At 40.7% G+C, this 14,716-nt stretch overlaps 1 protein-coding gene across 6 annotated transcripts in view; it reads left to right on the top strand.

The window, feature by feature from the left end:
* Nucleotides 1-14,716, top strand: part of RB1CC1 (RB1 inducible coiled-coil 1) — a 152,233-nt gene that overhangs the window by 102,013 nt on the left and 35,504 nt on the right. For all 6 annotated transcript variants that reach the window (XM_090039959.1, XM_090039957.1, XM_090039956.1 and 3 more), the window contains one exon: nucleotides 9,616-11,531. In XM_090039959.1, the coding sequence (XP_089896085.1) occupies nucleotides 9,616-11,531 (1,916 nt within the window). The remainder of the gene's footprint in view (nucleotides 1-9,615; nucleotides 11,532-14,716) is intronic.

The raw sequence follows: 14,716 nt of genomic DNA, 5'->3' as shown, positions 1-14,716 counted from the left end.
AATTGCTTCTCATGCTGTTTTCCTATGTAGACAGCATACCAAGCAGACCTTTAACTTCTGTGGCTTGCAGCTAATCTCAGAGAACCCCTGTCAACAACCATAGTCCTGACACTCAAGCTTTGCAGTGCAATCAGTTTCTCTGGACAGCAGCCTTTACATCTTCTCCAGCTGCCTTGTTGTAAGGGGTTAATTGTTAAGTGGTGATCTTGATCAGGTACGGAAGGCAAAGCGTTAGTATGCCTATTGACATTACCTATATCAGGGACAGAACCAAGACCTCCTTCATGACAAAAAAGTCATCTCCCAGCACAGCAGTACCCATTTCTTCAACAAATATCTAACATTTCTAACAAACAAATATCTGCTATCTTGGAATATCTATATAGAAATCTCCTGAGACTACTGTATCCTACACCCAATTTCATGTCGTTGTCAGTAAAGTATAGGATCCTTCCCAAGGTTCATGTAGGTGAGGTCTCATACCTCTCTTTCTCTTAAGATTCTAGAACTATATCCATTCTTTTTCCACATATAGTTTGACATTATCTTTTTTCATTTTATCAGAAGCTGTCTTCAAATATTTTCCTGCTCAAAGGTGCAACTTTTTCAATATTGGATTGTAAAATTCCTATTGAATCCTAATTATCTGGGTCATATAATTCTTCAGACACTCCATGTAAGAAGCTTGCATGGTTCAGTAGGTCATATGTGAATATAAAAAGTTGTGTTGGGGGTACATTTGATCCACTCATTGACTCTGGTTCTGTAAACCATCAAAAGGTATAGTATAGACTGGTTCCAAGATTCATACGCATCCAAAAATAATTAGAAAAGAAATTGAAAACAAGACGTACATCATTGTGCTGGTATTTTGTGGTATGCCTGTATTTTTAATAGTTTCTTTCTTCATTTATTTGCCATTCATCTGGGAACCAAATCTTGTAGAGAATTATTTCAGTAACATGTCCCTGCCTTCTTTTGGTTTTTTTACATGATAAATTTCAAGCTATTTTGTAGTTTGTGGTGACCGTGGACTGTTAGCGGTGACAGTATGGTCCAGAGCTGGGGCAGAACTGTGATCTGGGTAGGGACGAACAGGCTGGATCATGGCTCTGCCCCAGGTCTGGACCCTGCTGTCACCACTGCAAGAACCTAGCCCTAGCCCGAGAGCAGCTCCCTGCCCAGCTGTGCACCCTGCCAGTGCTACTGGGGCTGGTCTCCATGGAAACCCTGGCCCTGTGCTGTCATGGCCCTGCTGCTGCTGGGGTTTCCATGGAAACTGGCTGCAGTGACATGGGCAGGGGCTGTTGAGAAATGGAATGGCTGGACCTGCCATTTTGCTCACCCTGATCTAGTCCAACCCCCTCCCCTCCTCCCCCCCCCCCAACAGGGTCATCTTTATCAAAACCATCATACAACCATAATCTAAACTCTGTGTAAAATTATGCTCCACCCTGACACAACATAGACTTAACACCCTAACCTGCCACAGGTAAAGCAGGGGAACTATGGCAGCTAAGGTCCTGCTTCTATAAAATGTTGTCAATCTACTCAAGAGATTCTGGGTAGCTGGCCATGCCCCTCACTACAGAGGAAGGCAAAAACCCTAACAGTCCATACCAGTCTTACCAAGGGGTAAATTCCTGACTCTAAATATGGAGATCAGTCTGATCCTGCACAGTCAGGCAAAACCCTCTAGCCATGAACTTTATGGCTTTGCTTCGAGCAGGAGAATTGACACACCCCGGTCAAAGTCCCCAGCCTTGGCTGTAACGAACACCCAGTGCCCCTGGGGAGGCTTAAAAACACCCTGACATGTATAGCAGAAAAAAGTGGGAGGAGGGAAGGGAGCAAAGACCAGAAGCAAGGGAAATACCCATTGTAGAAAATGAGCACACCTAGATCAGGGGTTGGCATCCCCAGACACCCATGCCAGAGCATGGCACGTGAAGATATTTTGCTTAGCATGCCCCAGCCATCCCTGGCTCTGGACAGGCCCCTGCTGCCAGCCACGGGGCCCAGGATGGTCGCAGCAGGCAGTAAGGAGGCTGTAAGCCCTTCTGTGAGCAGCCTGGGCTCTGTAGCAGGTGGCAAGGGCCTGCTCAGATCCTGAGCTGTTGAAAGCAGGCAGCTGTACGTGCGCTTCAGGGCAGACAGCGGGGAAGGGGTTGAGGACAGCAGAGCCCCAGCCCCTTCCCTGCCATGCACTCCAAAGTAAAGGAATAAGCAGGGTGTCGATAATCATGAAGCAGCTCCTATTTCCCCCTCCCCAGAGTGGCTGTCTGCTCCCTTTCCTCATGGGAGCAAAGTAACTAGAGCACTCACTCCCTGTCCATCGTCCTCTCTATCCCTTCTTTCGGAGGATGGATAGGGAGGAGAGGAGCAGAGCATTGTGGAAAGCTGGGGAGTGAGACCCTTTTGCAGTACCCTGCACTGTACAAATGTTATATGTAGTATTTCGGAGACGTTGCTGTTACGTCCAACGATGTTTCTGTACTGCTGCCATTTTTAAGCTGTGCAGGGGTGTGCATATCTGTCCACTTCAAAGGCATTTACAGCACTACAAATGTAGCTTCTGTCTGTGGCCTAAATATGCTCATTCTCTTCAGGTTTAAGAGCTTTTTATTATTTCAGAGGTCCTCTCAAACGATAAGAATGGAAATTAGTTGTTATCTTCTGAACTTATAATACATTGTAGTATGCATTCTTTTACTTAATATTGCATCAGTGATTTTTACACACACACCCTTATTCTGCGACTTTCTTTTCGATAGGGGTTTCTTTCCCTTTCAACCCATGCCAAATGATTTATAAGCTTATTTAAAAAAAAGTTTGCTACACCTTCTCATTCTACAGTAGAAACAAAGAATGACCTGATGGGCATTAGGGTGAGAAGTTTGTAGCAAATCAAGGCTACTCCTAGGAAGCAATTTTTATGGTTAAATGGGAGGCTTCAACCTGAATAGATAACTAATAAGCACATCAGTGTGGTATTAAAAGTGGCTGTTATAAGAGACTCAGCCTTTTTGAGATTTATATACATATAGCCAGCTCTTCAATTTTTGAAAATAGAGTGGTTGTGGCATTTTTTGTTTTTGTTATAATAGGGGTATTATCTGTTGTCATGGTTAGATTCAAAACTATATTTAACCCCAATCTTTCAAACAATTCTTGTTCTCTTTCATTTAAATCTTAATCAAAATAACATTATTAATATTAAATATGTTACTAAGAAGCGCATGTACTTTTCCTGTTCTCTTATTTTCTTGCTTCCTTCTTACCTGCGGACTGCTCTAATGTGTCTACATTTTTTACAATAAAATCAGAAAAGGGGCCACATCTGTGCATACAACTGTTATTGTAATAATCATTCCCCTTCAAATACAGCTGACCTTCAAGTAATGCCTTTTATATTTTAACAAGATAGTGTAAAGATTTCTTCATGCTTTAAATTTTGGACTTCTGAAATCCATGTGACCTCTTAAATTTAATCATTTTTGGAATAATTTTTACTGTTTTATTATGCCTACTGACATCAGAGATACAGGCTTATATTATCAACATAAATGTTTCTGGTTTGGTCAATATTAAACCTATTTAAGTGTCACTGACGTGTATTTTTAAAGCATTTGTTGAAAATCCATATACTGGTCAGTACAGGTGCACCGATAAAGGTTTTCTTGGCTGATACCAAGAGCCAACGATTAACCAACCATATTGACCGGTGCTGATCTGATGAACGATATTTAGTAATCATGCAAGGCATTTTAAACTACTGACATAAATAAACCTTTTTTGGCACACTTCAGCAGCCTCCTGCATCTTGTGCATCAGTGTCCCCACACTTAAAAATGGCACTGGGGGTGCTTAAACTAAAGCTTGTCAAATGAGCTTCAGTTGAAGTACCCCAGCTGCCATTTTTAAGCATGGGGATGCTGATGCATAAGATTTTGCTTCGCTTTAGAGTGGCTGTCAGAGCCCCCCCTAAGGCATGCACCCCTCCCACCCCCGAGGACATGTAAAAGTGCCCAGGGCCCATGCCACTTGCAGCAGGGGGGACTGGCCTAGCAGTGCCTGCAGATTGCTGTGCAGAGCCCTTCAGCCCCTGCTCTTCTGTGTGATGCCCTTGAACCCCAGCCCAAGAGCAGCTGCCTAAGCCTGCCCAGAGCAGAGCTGAAGGGGAAGATTTTGAACCTTCCTGGCTGACCAGGTCTGGGTGGTCTCTGGGCCAGGCTCCTTGCTGTCCTTGCTGTGCTCATGGCAGGGCCACAGAACCATTCCAGGCCTGGAGAAACCAGACCATTTCTCTCCCAGTCAGGCCCCAGGAGCTGAACTCCAGCTGGGGAAAGGGCCCCTTCCCTTCCTGGTGCTGGCGCTGCTGCTGCCAGGGGCAGGGCAAACCCTGCCATACCCCATGGGGGAGAATGAGTAGACCCAGCTCTGGCCCTGGGAAGGGCAGGAGCCAGCTGAGCTGAAGCCAGCACAGTGTGGGGGAGTAGCTGCCACAGCCCTAGCCAGGCTCTGTCCCTGGGGCATGAGCCACTGGGCACTGCAGGCTGTCACTCTGGGCCGGGTTGGGCAACCTTGGCCCACACCCCACACCAGTCGAGTCTCCACACTCGCCACCTTTTTTCAACACCCTCCCCAGCCTGCAGTCTGTGCCACAGCAGCATCTGGGACACTGCACCAGCTGCTCTGCTCCACTCCAGTCCAGCCTGCTGGTACAGGGATGATGGTGGGGATGGAGAATGGCTTGGGCCCTCTGTGCCCCAGTTCACACTAGCTCGTGGAGGGAACCTGCAGAGTGAGAGGGAACCCAGGCATTTGGGATCCTGGCCAGAAGCCATAATTATCAGTAAATATTATAGACTGTAATGGCCAAAAAAAGCTGATGGTCGATAACGTCATTCCCTTTTACCAGTGCAAATCAGATATCCAACTGATATATCTACACACCCCTACTTGTCAGTGCATCAGGGATGTGTGTGTAATTTTAAATACAGATTTTTTCAGAAAAATAACTTGTTCAAAGAAATTGTTTGATAGCAAATAAATATGGGGCGCTCATTTTTAGAAAAACAAGCATTTTTTCTTGCAGGTTCTTTTCTTCAGTCTAGGATATACTTAAATCACTTTATTTGGATAAAAAGGCTGTAATGAATAGTAAGGTACCTAGCTCCTTTCATGAGTAAACTCTGAAATATTTTAAAAGGTGGCTAATATTGTTGTCCCAGTTTTAAAGATGAGAACACTGAGGCACAGAAGGTGAAGAGATGTCCCCAACGTGACCCAGACCAATGACAAAATTAGAACCTTTATAAATCCCAGTCCAGTACACTCCACTAGACTTTACTGTAAAAGTAAAGTCCCCAGTAAAAACATTGAAAATACCTTATTGGGGACAGGGAAAGAATGTATCCAGGTAGAGGACAGTTGTAGATGTGTCAGAGAAGCATGACATCTTTGATGCATTTAATTGTCTGTTACTCTGACATTTATATTCTTATAAATGTGTAAGATGAGGCGTTTATAATTCCAATGTATACTTGATAATTAATAGTGCTTTTATAACACACTATAAAGAATGCCAGCGGGAGTACCCCAAAAGTATTCTAACAGTGTGGCAATTATAGTTGATAATATAACTTTTCAAAAGTGAATGGCAAGAAGGACAGGTGATGGTGAAAGCAATTTTTTAATTGTTCTTTCATGATTTCCCCTTTCCCCACCAGTCCTGAAAAATATTTCTGGTGACATTTCTTAAGGCAGTAATCTTGTCCCACATTGTATACAGGCACCCTTACAGCCTATTTGAAACTCCCCAGGTATATTTGTGTTACTTGCACAAAGATGAAGAGCCAAAATTAAATAAAATTCTCTTGTTTTTATTTTATGGCTTTTTACTCTACTGTTTTATATTCTGTGCTGAGTTTTGTATTATCAGTATATTATGTTTTGTTTTAATTTTGTTTAAACCTGTACAATGGATAATCTTATTGTATGCTTTTAACAATAACTACAGATTGTGTATTTCATTATATATTTTATAATTTAATTGTCAGTTTCAGCAAAATCTGTAAAGAAGTGGTTGTGGCTGCAGCGGCTTGCTGCTGGTGGTGCTGCTGCTGGCCTAAAGTTACATTGGTAGCATTGGAATGATGTTGTAAGCCCTGATGGTCCAGGACATAGCAAGAAGCAAGGATTTTTGTAATATCTTTTATTGAGCCAGCTGCATGGTTGGGATAAGCTTAGACAAGATTTTTAAATGAAGTGCATTCTTCATGCACCTAAAGATGCATTGTAGGGTTTTTTTGGTATCTGGAAGTTCTGCTCTTCTGCATGAACATCCTGTCTTTCTCTGTCGATAATGTTAGGAAATAAAAGGGGTATTCCCTGAGAATTTCTTTCAAGTATATGTTAGTAAACTAGTAACATGAAGAGGAACCTCTGGAGTGACAGTAGTAGGGAGACCCCAGATAGTCAGAAGTGAATGTATTTTGTGGTTAACAGTTTTCAAAGTACAGGAGTCTAGTTATCTACCAGTCATGGATACTGCTGGCCTGGCTCAGTCTTGACCTAGATGCCATCTCTAGGTTTGAAATCCAGACCTTTGTTAGGAGTAAAAAAGAAGCTTGCCAATTACCATATTTACTGAAATATAAGACAAGGTTTCTTCCCCCCTTCCCCCCCCCCCCCCCCCAACAATATGGGTGGAAGGAACCTCTTATCTTTTATACTGGCATACAAGGAAACCTCACTAAATAAATTGTCTATCATTAAACTGCTGATAAAAGCAATGTGTTCAGCAATGGAAACCAACTGGCAAGCTGATTACATGCAGCCAACATCAAGCGTAACTGTAAAATATAAGGCCAGTGTAGAGCAAACATACTGATGGTGACTGTAACTCATCCGAATAAGATATACAGTAATTCCCACTATGCTGAGTCCCCCTCAGTGCTGACTTTCTTAAGTCATGCTGATCCACTGCATTGAAAACATTTAGATTTCTTCACTCCCACAGTTGAGCTGCTTCTTTCTTTCCTGTTTCCAAAGAGCCCTGTTTTTAACCAGCCTTAAATGTCTGACAAACATTACTGAGGCTCCAAACAGCTTACCTAAAATCCCCCTATTGCTTCATCTCTCCTCATCCTGTTGCATATGTTTAATGTGGCCCTGCCCTTCATGACATGGAACTGGGCCGGGTTGCCGTGTGTCTTATCTGCATATAATTTTTGAAAGATCTCAGGACTTGTGACACGTACCTTGTTCCAGTCATGTGTGGGGGCTAATTAGCACATGGATCCTTTGTGGGGGATATCTGGAGTACACACACATACTGAGCAGTGCTGGGCTGTGGGTTCACCATGACTTGAAACCTTGTTGTCTTTCCTGGAGCCCCATCCAGTGAACTGCATGGTAACTTTTGAGCCTTTTTATCTTTGGACTAATACCATGCATAGGGTGTAATGTATGCAAGTAGGTGTTTAAAAGTATGTTTTTGAAGTATCTGAGCTCAAACTTGTAGCAATTTCAGAAGAAGTAAATTGCATCTATGCTGAGTGAACTAAGCCTGTGGGTACCTATAGTAATATTGTTATATGCAAGTTACTACAGGTATTTTTCATCTAGGTAAGCTTTTTCAGATGTTTCTCACTTCCACGTGCTCAGAGAGATTAGGATCTGACAGTAAAGTAAGGAAGGGCTTCAGTAGAAAGAAGTTGGGGGCACAGAGGGCAAAGGGGCTACCTGAACCCAGACTTATTTTTCTTGCAGTAACAAAGAGAAGGGGAAAAATTGAAGGCAGATTTCCAATAATTAGATTTTATACCTGAAAAATTATAACACTTTATGAATTTTCCATGTATAGAATCTAACTATTGCAAGGCGTCATCTTATAATTTGAGTAAATACAGTATCACCAACTAGTGTGGAAGAGGTTTTATGTTGTAGATTTAGGAAACAGCACTGAAACAGCTAAACTAGGTTAAGATCAGTGAAATAAGAGTTTAAATATTTAGTTTTCTGTTACAAGGGAGAGCAGAAAGCCCCCTCAGGTACAGCTCTGCTCAGTTTAAGTACAGACGGTGAGAAAGCCCAAGGCTGAATAATTAAATCTTTGCAGGTTAGTCTAAACTGCATAGATTGAACTGATGATAAGCAAGTGAACAGATATTCGCATTTGATTTTGGAAATGCAGCCACATGCCTGCAGTGGCTCAGGCCAGAAGCCAAGGGTGCTAGCATAGGCAGCAGAAGGCCGGGGCTAATGGGTCTGAGCCCCCTCAAACTTTTTGCAGAACCTGGAGATAACAGCAGCACCACAGTAACACCATCCCACAACACCTGGCTCCTCTTAGCGTGCTACTGCCCCTCCACCACCATATACAGCACCAACATGTGCCAAGCCCACAACAGCCCTCCGGGAGGGAGGGGCAGGGGTCAGGTGGGGCCCAGCCCCCACAATAATATTTTCCCCCACCACTTGCCTATCCATCCTGTGGAGGGGTAGGGGTTTGCAGAGGAAATGCAAAGCATCCTGGGATGCTGGGGGACTAACTGAGTTAACTTGAATGTGGAGGGGATCTGGGACACAAGTTCAATAAACCAATTCAACCTAAATCAGTTAAATTTGATACTGTATCCATCCAGGTTTATCTTAAACTGCTTTCAGCCATTTTGAAAGAAATTTATATGCGCTGAACTTCTGTTGTGTTACAGATTTGAACCGGTTTCTGATCACTTATCCCAGTATATGTGCAATTTCTGTCCCTATCCTTTTTTGTCCTAGCCCATAACCGCTTGCTGTATCAGGGAGAGTGCCACAGAGCCTGGAAACTTTATCTTGCCACATAATGGAGATTTGTTCAGATTTAATTTTTGCATTGGAAGGTAGTTCCTCTTCACCAGTCTGGTTCCAATGGAGTGCTGATCAAAGATTCTTGAAAGTTGCCTCCTCATTCCCCAATCCAAACTATTTAGAAAGGAGATATAATTCTATGCAGTTGGAAGAGCAAAGTTTAAATCTGCTTTGTACAATTCTGGTAAGAAGAAAAGCTGGCTGATCTGGAGTGATATATTTCAATCTAGAAACCAAATGAGACCGACCAAATTCTGGAAGTTAGTTGAATATTGTCATTTTTTATTGGGTGACAATACTTTTAGGGGAAAATAAATTAGGCATCCTCTTGTTAGTTGTTTTTCTAACATAGCAAAAATCCTTTCTGTTTTCTTGCTATGAGCATTTTTAGACAACTGTTTGCTTCAATCTTGTTGCATGAGATTAAATTGTTTCAGTCCTTTTAATTAAAATGCATTTAATTGTTGTTTACAACATTTCGGTACATACAGATGTTTGATAATACACATAGGTTTGACTAACTAGAGATTTCAGGAAAGGACCTGGAAAATCTGACATTGGTTTGAGGGTTTTTTTCTTATACTAAATCCATTGATTGTAGATGGTTATTTTTTTATTTTTTTTTTTAAATAAAAATCTTTGGCATTTTTTAACATTCTCAAGCTGCTTTATTAACCAGGATACCACCAAGTCTAAAAAATTAAATACGTTTATCACACAGTTTGTAAAGCTTTTGTTTACTTTTTATGCTTGCAGGCCTCCAACAGTCAGACATCACCACAATCTGCCACCACGCCAAGGATGGAAAGTACAACAGGAACCGCAATTGCTACCTCTTCTAGAACACCTCCATCACTCAGTCTTCAGGGTCCTCTGTGTCCTCCTGTGTGTCCCCCTGCTCCATTAGAGGAATTGTCTCCAGATAGTATTGATGCTCATACATTTGATTTTGAAACGATTGGCCATCCAAGCTTAGAACAAGCCCTTAAGCAAGGGTCTTTAGATTTGGATTCACTAGCAGAAAGTCCAGAATCGGATTTTATGTCAGCAGTGAATGAATTTGTAATAGAGGAAAATCCAGTATCCCCCAATATAATAAGTGATCCACAAAGTCCAGAAATGATGGTAGAGTCCCTCTATTCTTCGGTTATCAATGCAATAGACAGTAGACGAATGCAAGACACAAATATTTGTGCAAAAGGAGGTTTAGTGGAAAATGCTTCTCTAAATATTTGTATGGAAAAATGTAGAGTTATTGCCCAGGAATCACAAACAAACTTAAAGAACATAAAAGAAGACCTTTGCCACTTTAGAGTACTTGTACAAAAAGAACAATGTGACTTTTCCCATTCTTTAAAATGTACTTCAGTAGAAATAAGAAATGTTATTGAAAAAGTGAAACTTTCACTTGAAAAAACACTAACTGAGAAACATCAAAAAGAATTGCAGTCTCTGAAAATTGAATATGAAACTAAAATTAATAAATTACTGGAAGATGGTGAGGAAAACGAAAAAAAGATTACAAAATTAAAGGAAGACTTAGTAGGTCTTGAAGAAGTTCTGCAAAATAAAGATCATGAATTTGCAGTGGTGAAAAATGAAAAAGAATCTGTTGTTCACCTACAAAATGAGAAAGATCAGAAGATGCTTGAATTAGAATGTCAGATGAAGAATCAAAGTTATGAACTTAAGGAACTCAGACATTCTCGTGAGATCGTACTGGAAGATATGAAAAGGCTTCATCTTGAAAATGATGAAAAAATACAAGTTTTGAAGGCAGAGTTTCAGAGTCTTGAACAAAGTCACCTAAAAGAATTGGAAAACAATTTACAGATCAGGCATACCCAAGAATTTGAAAGGATAGTAGCTGAGCACAAAGATTGCTTAGATGAGTTAAAAAAAGAAAACTTGCACAGACTTGAACAAATGCAGGAATCTCATGCTGCAGTTTTGCAAGAGAAGGAAAAACAGGTAGAAGAGTTAAAACTCAAAGTTTCTGATCTGTCTGATTTGAGATGTAAATTAGAAGTTGAACTTGCACTGAAGGAAGCAGAAACAGATGAAATGAAGGTGATGTTAGAAGAAACCAGAATTCAGCAACAGGAGACCATAAAGTCACTTATAGATAAAGAAACTGTCAATTTAAGAAAAGAGATAGATGCATTAAACCTCAAATTACAAATAAATAATGATGACTATCAAGTGGGCTTAGCAGAGCTAAGAACTTTAATGACAATTGAGAAAGATCACTGTATTTCAGAATTAGTGAACAGGCATGAAGAAGAATCAAATTTACTTAGAACTGAATTAAGCAAAATAACATCTTTACATCAGGAAGCTTTTGAAGAAGAAAAGAGACTCAAAGAACAAATAATAGAACTGCAAAGTAAGTTAGAAACTGAAGTGAATGCCCTAGAAAAGGAAAAGGAGAAAAAAATGGCTCTGTGTGAACAACAGGAAAAATATGAGGCTGTTATCCATAAACTTGAGGAGGAGAAAGTACTGTTAATATCTAACCAAGAGGATGATAGACAATTGCTTATTCAAAAGCTCAGTTGTGAAAAAGAGGATGCAGTGCGAATTGCCCATAAAGAGTTTGAATTGCAGAGGGAAGCTGTTGAAAAAGAGCTTTTGGAAAAAATACAACAACTTGAGATGCAAGTAAATCTGAGGTACTGTAAGAATTAAGTTGCCATATTTTCTTAATGATCAAAAGTAAGATAATTCAAAACTTATTTGCTTTCTTTATGAAAACGGCAATGCATGGCGCATGTCCATATACAGCTTAATAGTGTTTTTTGGTTTGTATAGTTTCAAGTTGATAATAAGACTACTACATAGTAATATTTTTGCATAAGTGGACTCCAAATAAATAAAATGTTAAGGTATGTGTAATGTTTGTGCTCCTGAATGCTCTGAAAATAACTTCAAAGAAAGTAGATTTAAAACCAAATGTATACACAACTTAGTTTGTAACTCCACTTTTGAGGAAAAAGTCTAGCTTGTTTTTATGTAATTTGCATTTCATTTGCTTATTAATTCAAGGTCCTTGATATGCAGGGTAGACGCAGTATATTTACTCCACACATTCATCTTTCTTCGAAAAATCAGCCCTTTAACTTTGGGGGTTATGTTTTAAGTAAGGAAACTGACTTTCTGCACCACAGTTGAAGTACACAGTGGCTTCATAGAGTTGTTATGGCTATTGGAGCTGTCTTTCTTTCCCAGCTTGAGGGAGGGAGAGAATGCCTGTCACAGCTGGTTTTAAGCTCTTCATAGTTTATGCTGAACTGCAGTAGCTTTTAGTGAGAGGTTTAAAACTACCTTTTGCCTGAGCAGCATTAGTCAAGATTCAGCCATGCAGTCACAATTCAGCTATGACGCTGGAAAAATCTTCCCACTCCTGCCCCCCATTTTGTGTTGCTATACAAGGTGCATGTCTTATTTGCCGGCCATGAAGTGTGCCAGGAAAATAAGGTAGTTACAGCTCAGTTGAAATTTAAAAAGTGAGTCCTTAATAAAATGTTGTGTGAGAAATGCCTTAGAAGAAATTAGTTTGGGGAACCAGTAACTGAGAGCAGGTAAGTCTGCTGATTCGTAATGATTATATAAACCATACTATTGATGCCTTTCAAAGAACATGAGCATGGCAACCAAAAGTTCATTATGTATGCAGAGAAAAGTGGTTAAGCAGTATCTTTTTACATGAACTGCAAACTGAACTTACTTTTATAGTCTGTTATGTCATACCAGGGAAAACATTTTGTTCTTTATAGGATGCAGTAAAAGATCTCATTTAACTGGACATTGTACAAACTGAGACATTCCCTGCCACTGAGAAATTTATATCTAGATGTAAGGATATACCATGTAGACAAATTAAAGAAGTTTGGTTTGGGGGGTAAACTGACAACGTAAATAACAATGTAGTAATTGAACAGAAAAGCAGCACAGTTTAATGTGGATAACAAATGTAAATGAGATCTTTCTTTTTAACTTCAGTCACTGTAGCCCTATTCTAAAAATAGCTGCTTTTCTAAATATAGAGTTGAGCAGAATTACATGCACGCAACTTACATTTGAGAGGCACAGTTTTAAAAAAAAATCAAAATTTAATTTTGAATGATAGTTTTAACCAGAGCACTTTGTTTTTATATTACGGGGCACTGTCATATTTGTGGTGAAATTTCAAACTAAAAAACAGCCAACAAAAGAAAATCCCCTCTTAATGTTAAAAATATTAAATCAGGTACCATATTTTCTTGTGTGTAAATACAATCTCATGACTGAGCTGGGGAACTCTGGCCTTGACCATATCACAGTCTGATGGCTGGGGAACTGGCTCCGGGGTCAGACCCAAAGGGTACTAGTTGATGGGAATAAATCGACATGGCTCAAGGCTACCAGTAGAGTTTCCCAGGGCTCAGTGCTCAGGCCAGTACTCTTCAATATCTTCATAAATGATCTGGATTTGGGCATCAGATGCAGACTGGCAAAGTTCTCAGATGACACTAAATTATGGGGGAAGGCAGTCCCGCTGGAGGACAGGCTGGGGATACAGGCTGACCTGGACACGCTTACAAAGCGGGCAGACCAAAACCTGATAGCATTCAATGTAGAGAAATGCAGGGTACTCCACCTTGGGATCAATAACCAGCATCATACTTAGGATCGACAGTGCTATGCTCGCTAGTACCACAACTGAAAGAGACTTGGGGGGGTAGGGGGGGACTTGATTGACCACAAGATGACCATGAGCCATCAGTGTGATGCCATGGCCAGCAGAGCAAACCAAACTCTGGCATGCTTCCACTGATGCATCTCAAGCAAAATCAGGGACATCATCCTCCCACTTCACTTGGCCTTAGTGAGGCCGCAGAAGGAGTACTGCGTCCAGTTTTGGGCCCCCCACTTCAGGAGGGATATGAAAAAGCTCAAGAGAGTCCAGAGGAGAGCCACCCATATGATCAAAGGTCAAGAGAGCAAGCCTTATGAGGAGAGGCTGAGAGACATGGAACTCTTTAGCTTGGTGAAGAGAAGGCTCAGGGGGGACTTGGTGGAAGCCTACAAGTATGTAAGGTAGGTGCATCAAGATCTGGAAGAACAGTTGTTTACCAGGGCTCCCCAAGGGAAAACTAGGTTTAATGGCCACAAACCTCTAGAAGGCCAATTGAGCCTCAAGGTAAGGAAAAACTTCTTTACAGTCCATGTCCCAGATCTGGAACAGACTCCCTCCAGAGGTGGTGCAAGCACCTACTCTGGATTCATTCAAATGGTATTTGGATGTTTATCTTGCTGGGATCATTTGATCCTTGCAGACTTCCTGCCTCTGGCAGGGGGCTGAACTCTGATCTCATGAGGTCTCTTCCAGCCCCTAATGTCTATGAAATCCAGAATATACAAACCTTGTTGAAAGGCAGAATGAAATTTAAAAGATTTTTTTGCAGTAAACTGAGTAGTAGATTCTAGGGAGCTGAGCTTCTGGTTTTTCTCCCTGTAAATCTGTGGAGATTTTATTTTCACTCTTGCCCGTAAGTGGAGATCTGTTCTTACCATACAACATGCATTATATGCAAAAATAATTTTGAGCAACTTTTTTTTTTATTTTTGGAAAAAGATGTTGCATGAAAAAAATGTGGTGTCTCAGTTGAGGAAAATAATGATTGATAAATCAGAAAGCATCAGAATAACAAAACTTATTCTCTCAGGGCCACTTAATTATGTGGCAATGAAAAATAAATAGGAATGTACTAACCATTTCTCCATCCCTTTCCTTTTGTATCCATTTATCAAATGTTAGAAGTAAAATGATACTGTGAACAGTGAGGTATATTTGTGACAAGAAAAACATGAGAAC

Source organism: Crocodylus siamensis, chromosome 3, assembly GCF_052110815.1.
Source record: "Crocodylus siamensis isolate JL-2025a chromosome 3, ASM5211081v1, whole genome shotgun sequence".
Classification (NCBI taxonomy): domain Eukaryota; kingdom Metazoa; phylum Chordata; order Crocodylia; family Crocodylidae; genus Crocodylus; species Crocodylus siamensis.
This window is presented reverse-complemented; position numbering and strand designations above follow the sequence as displayed.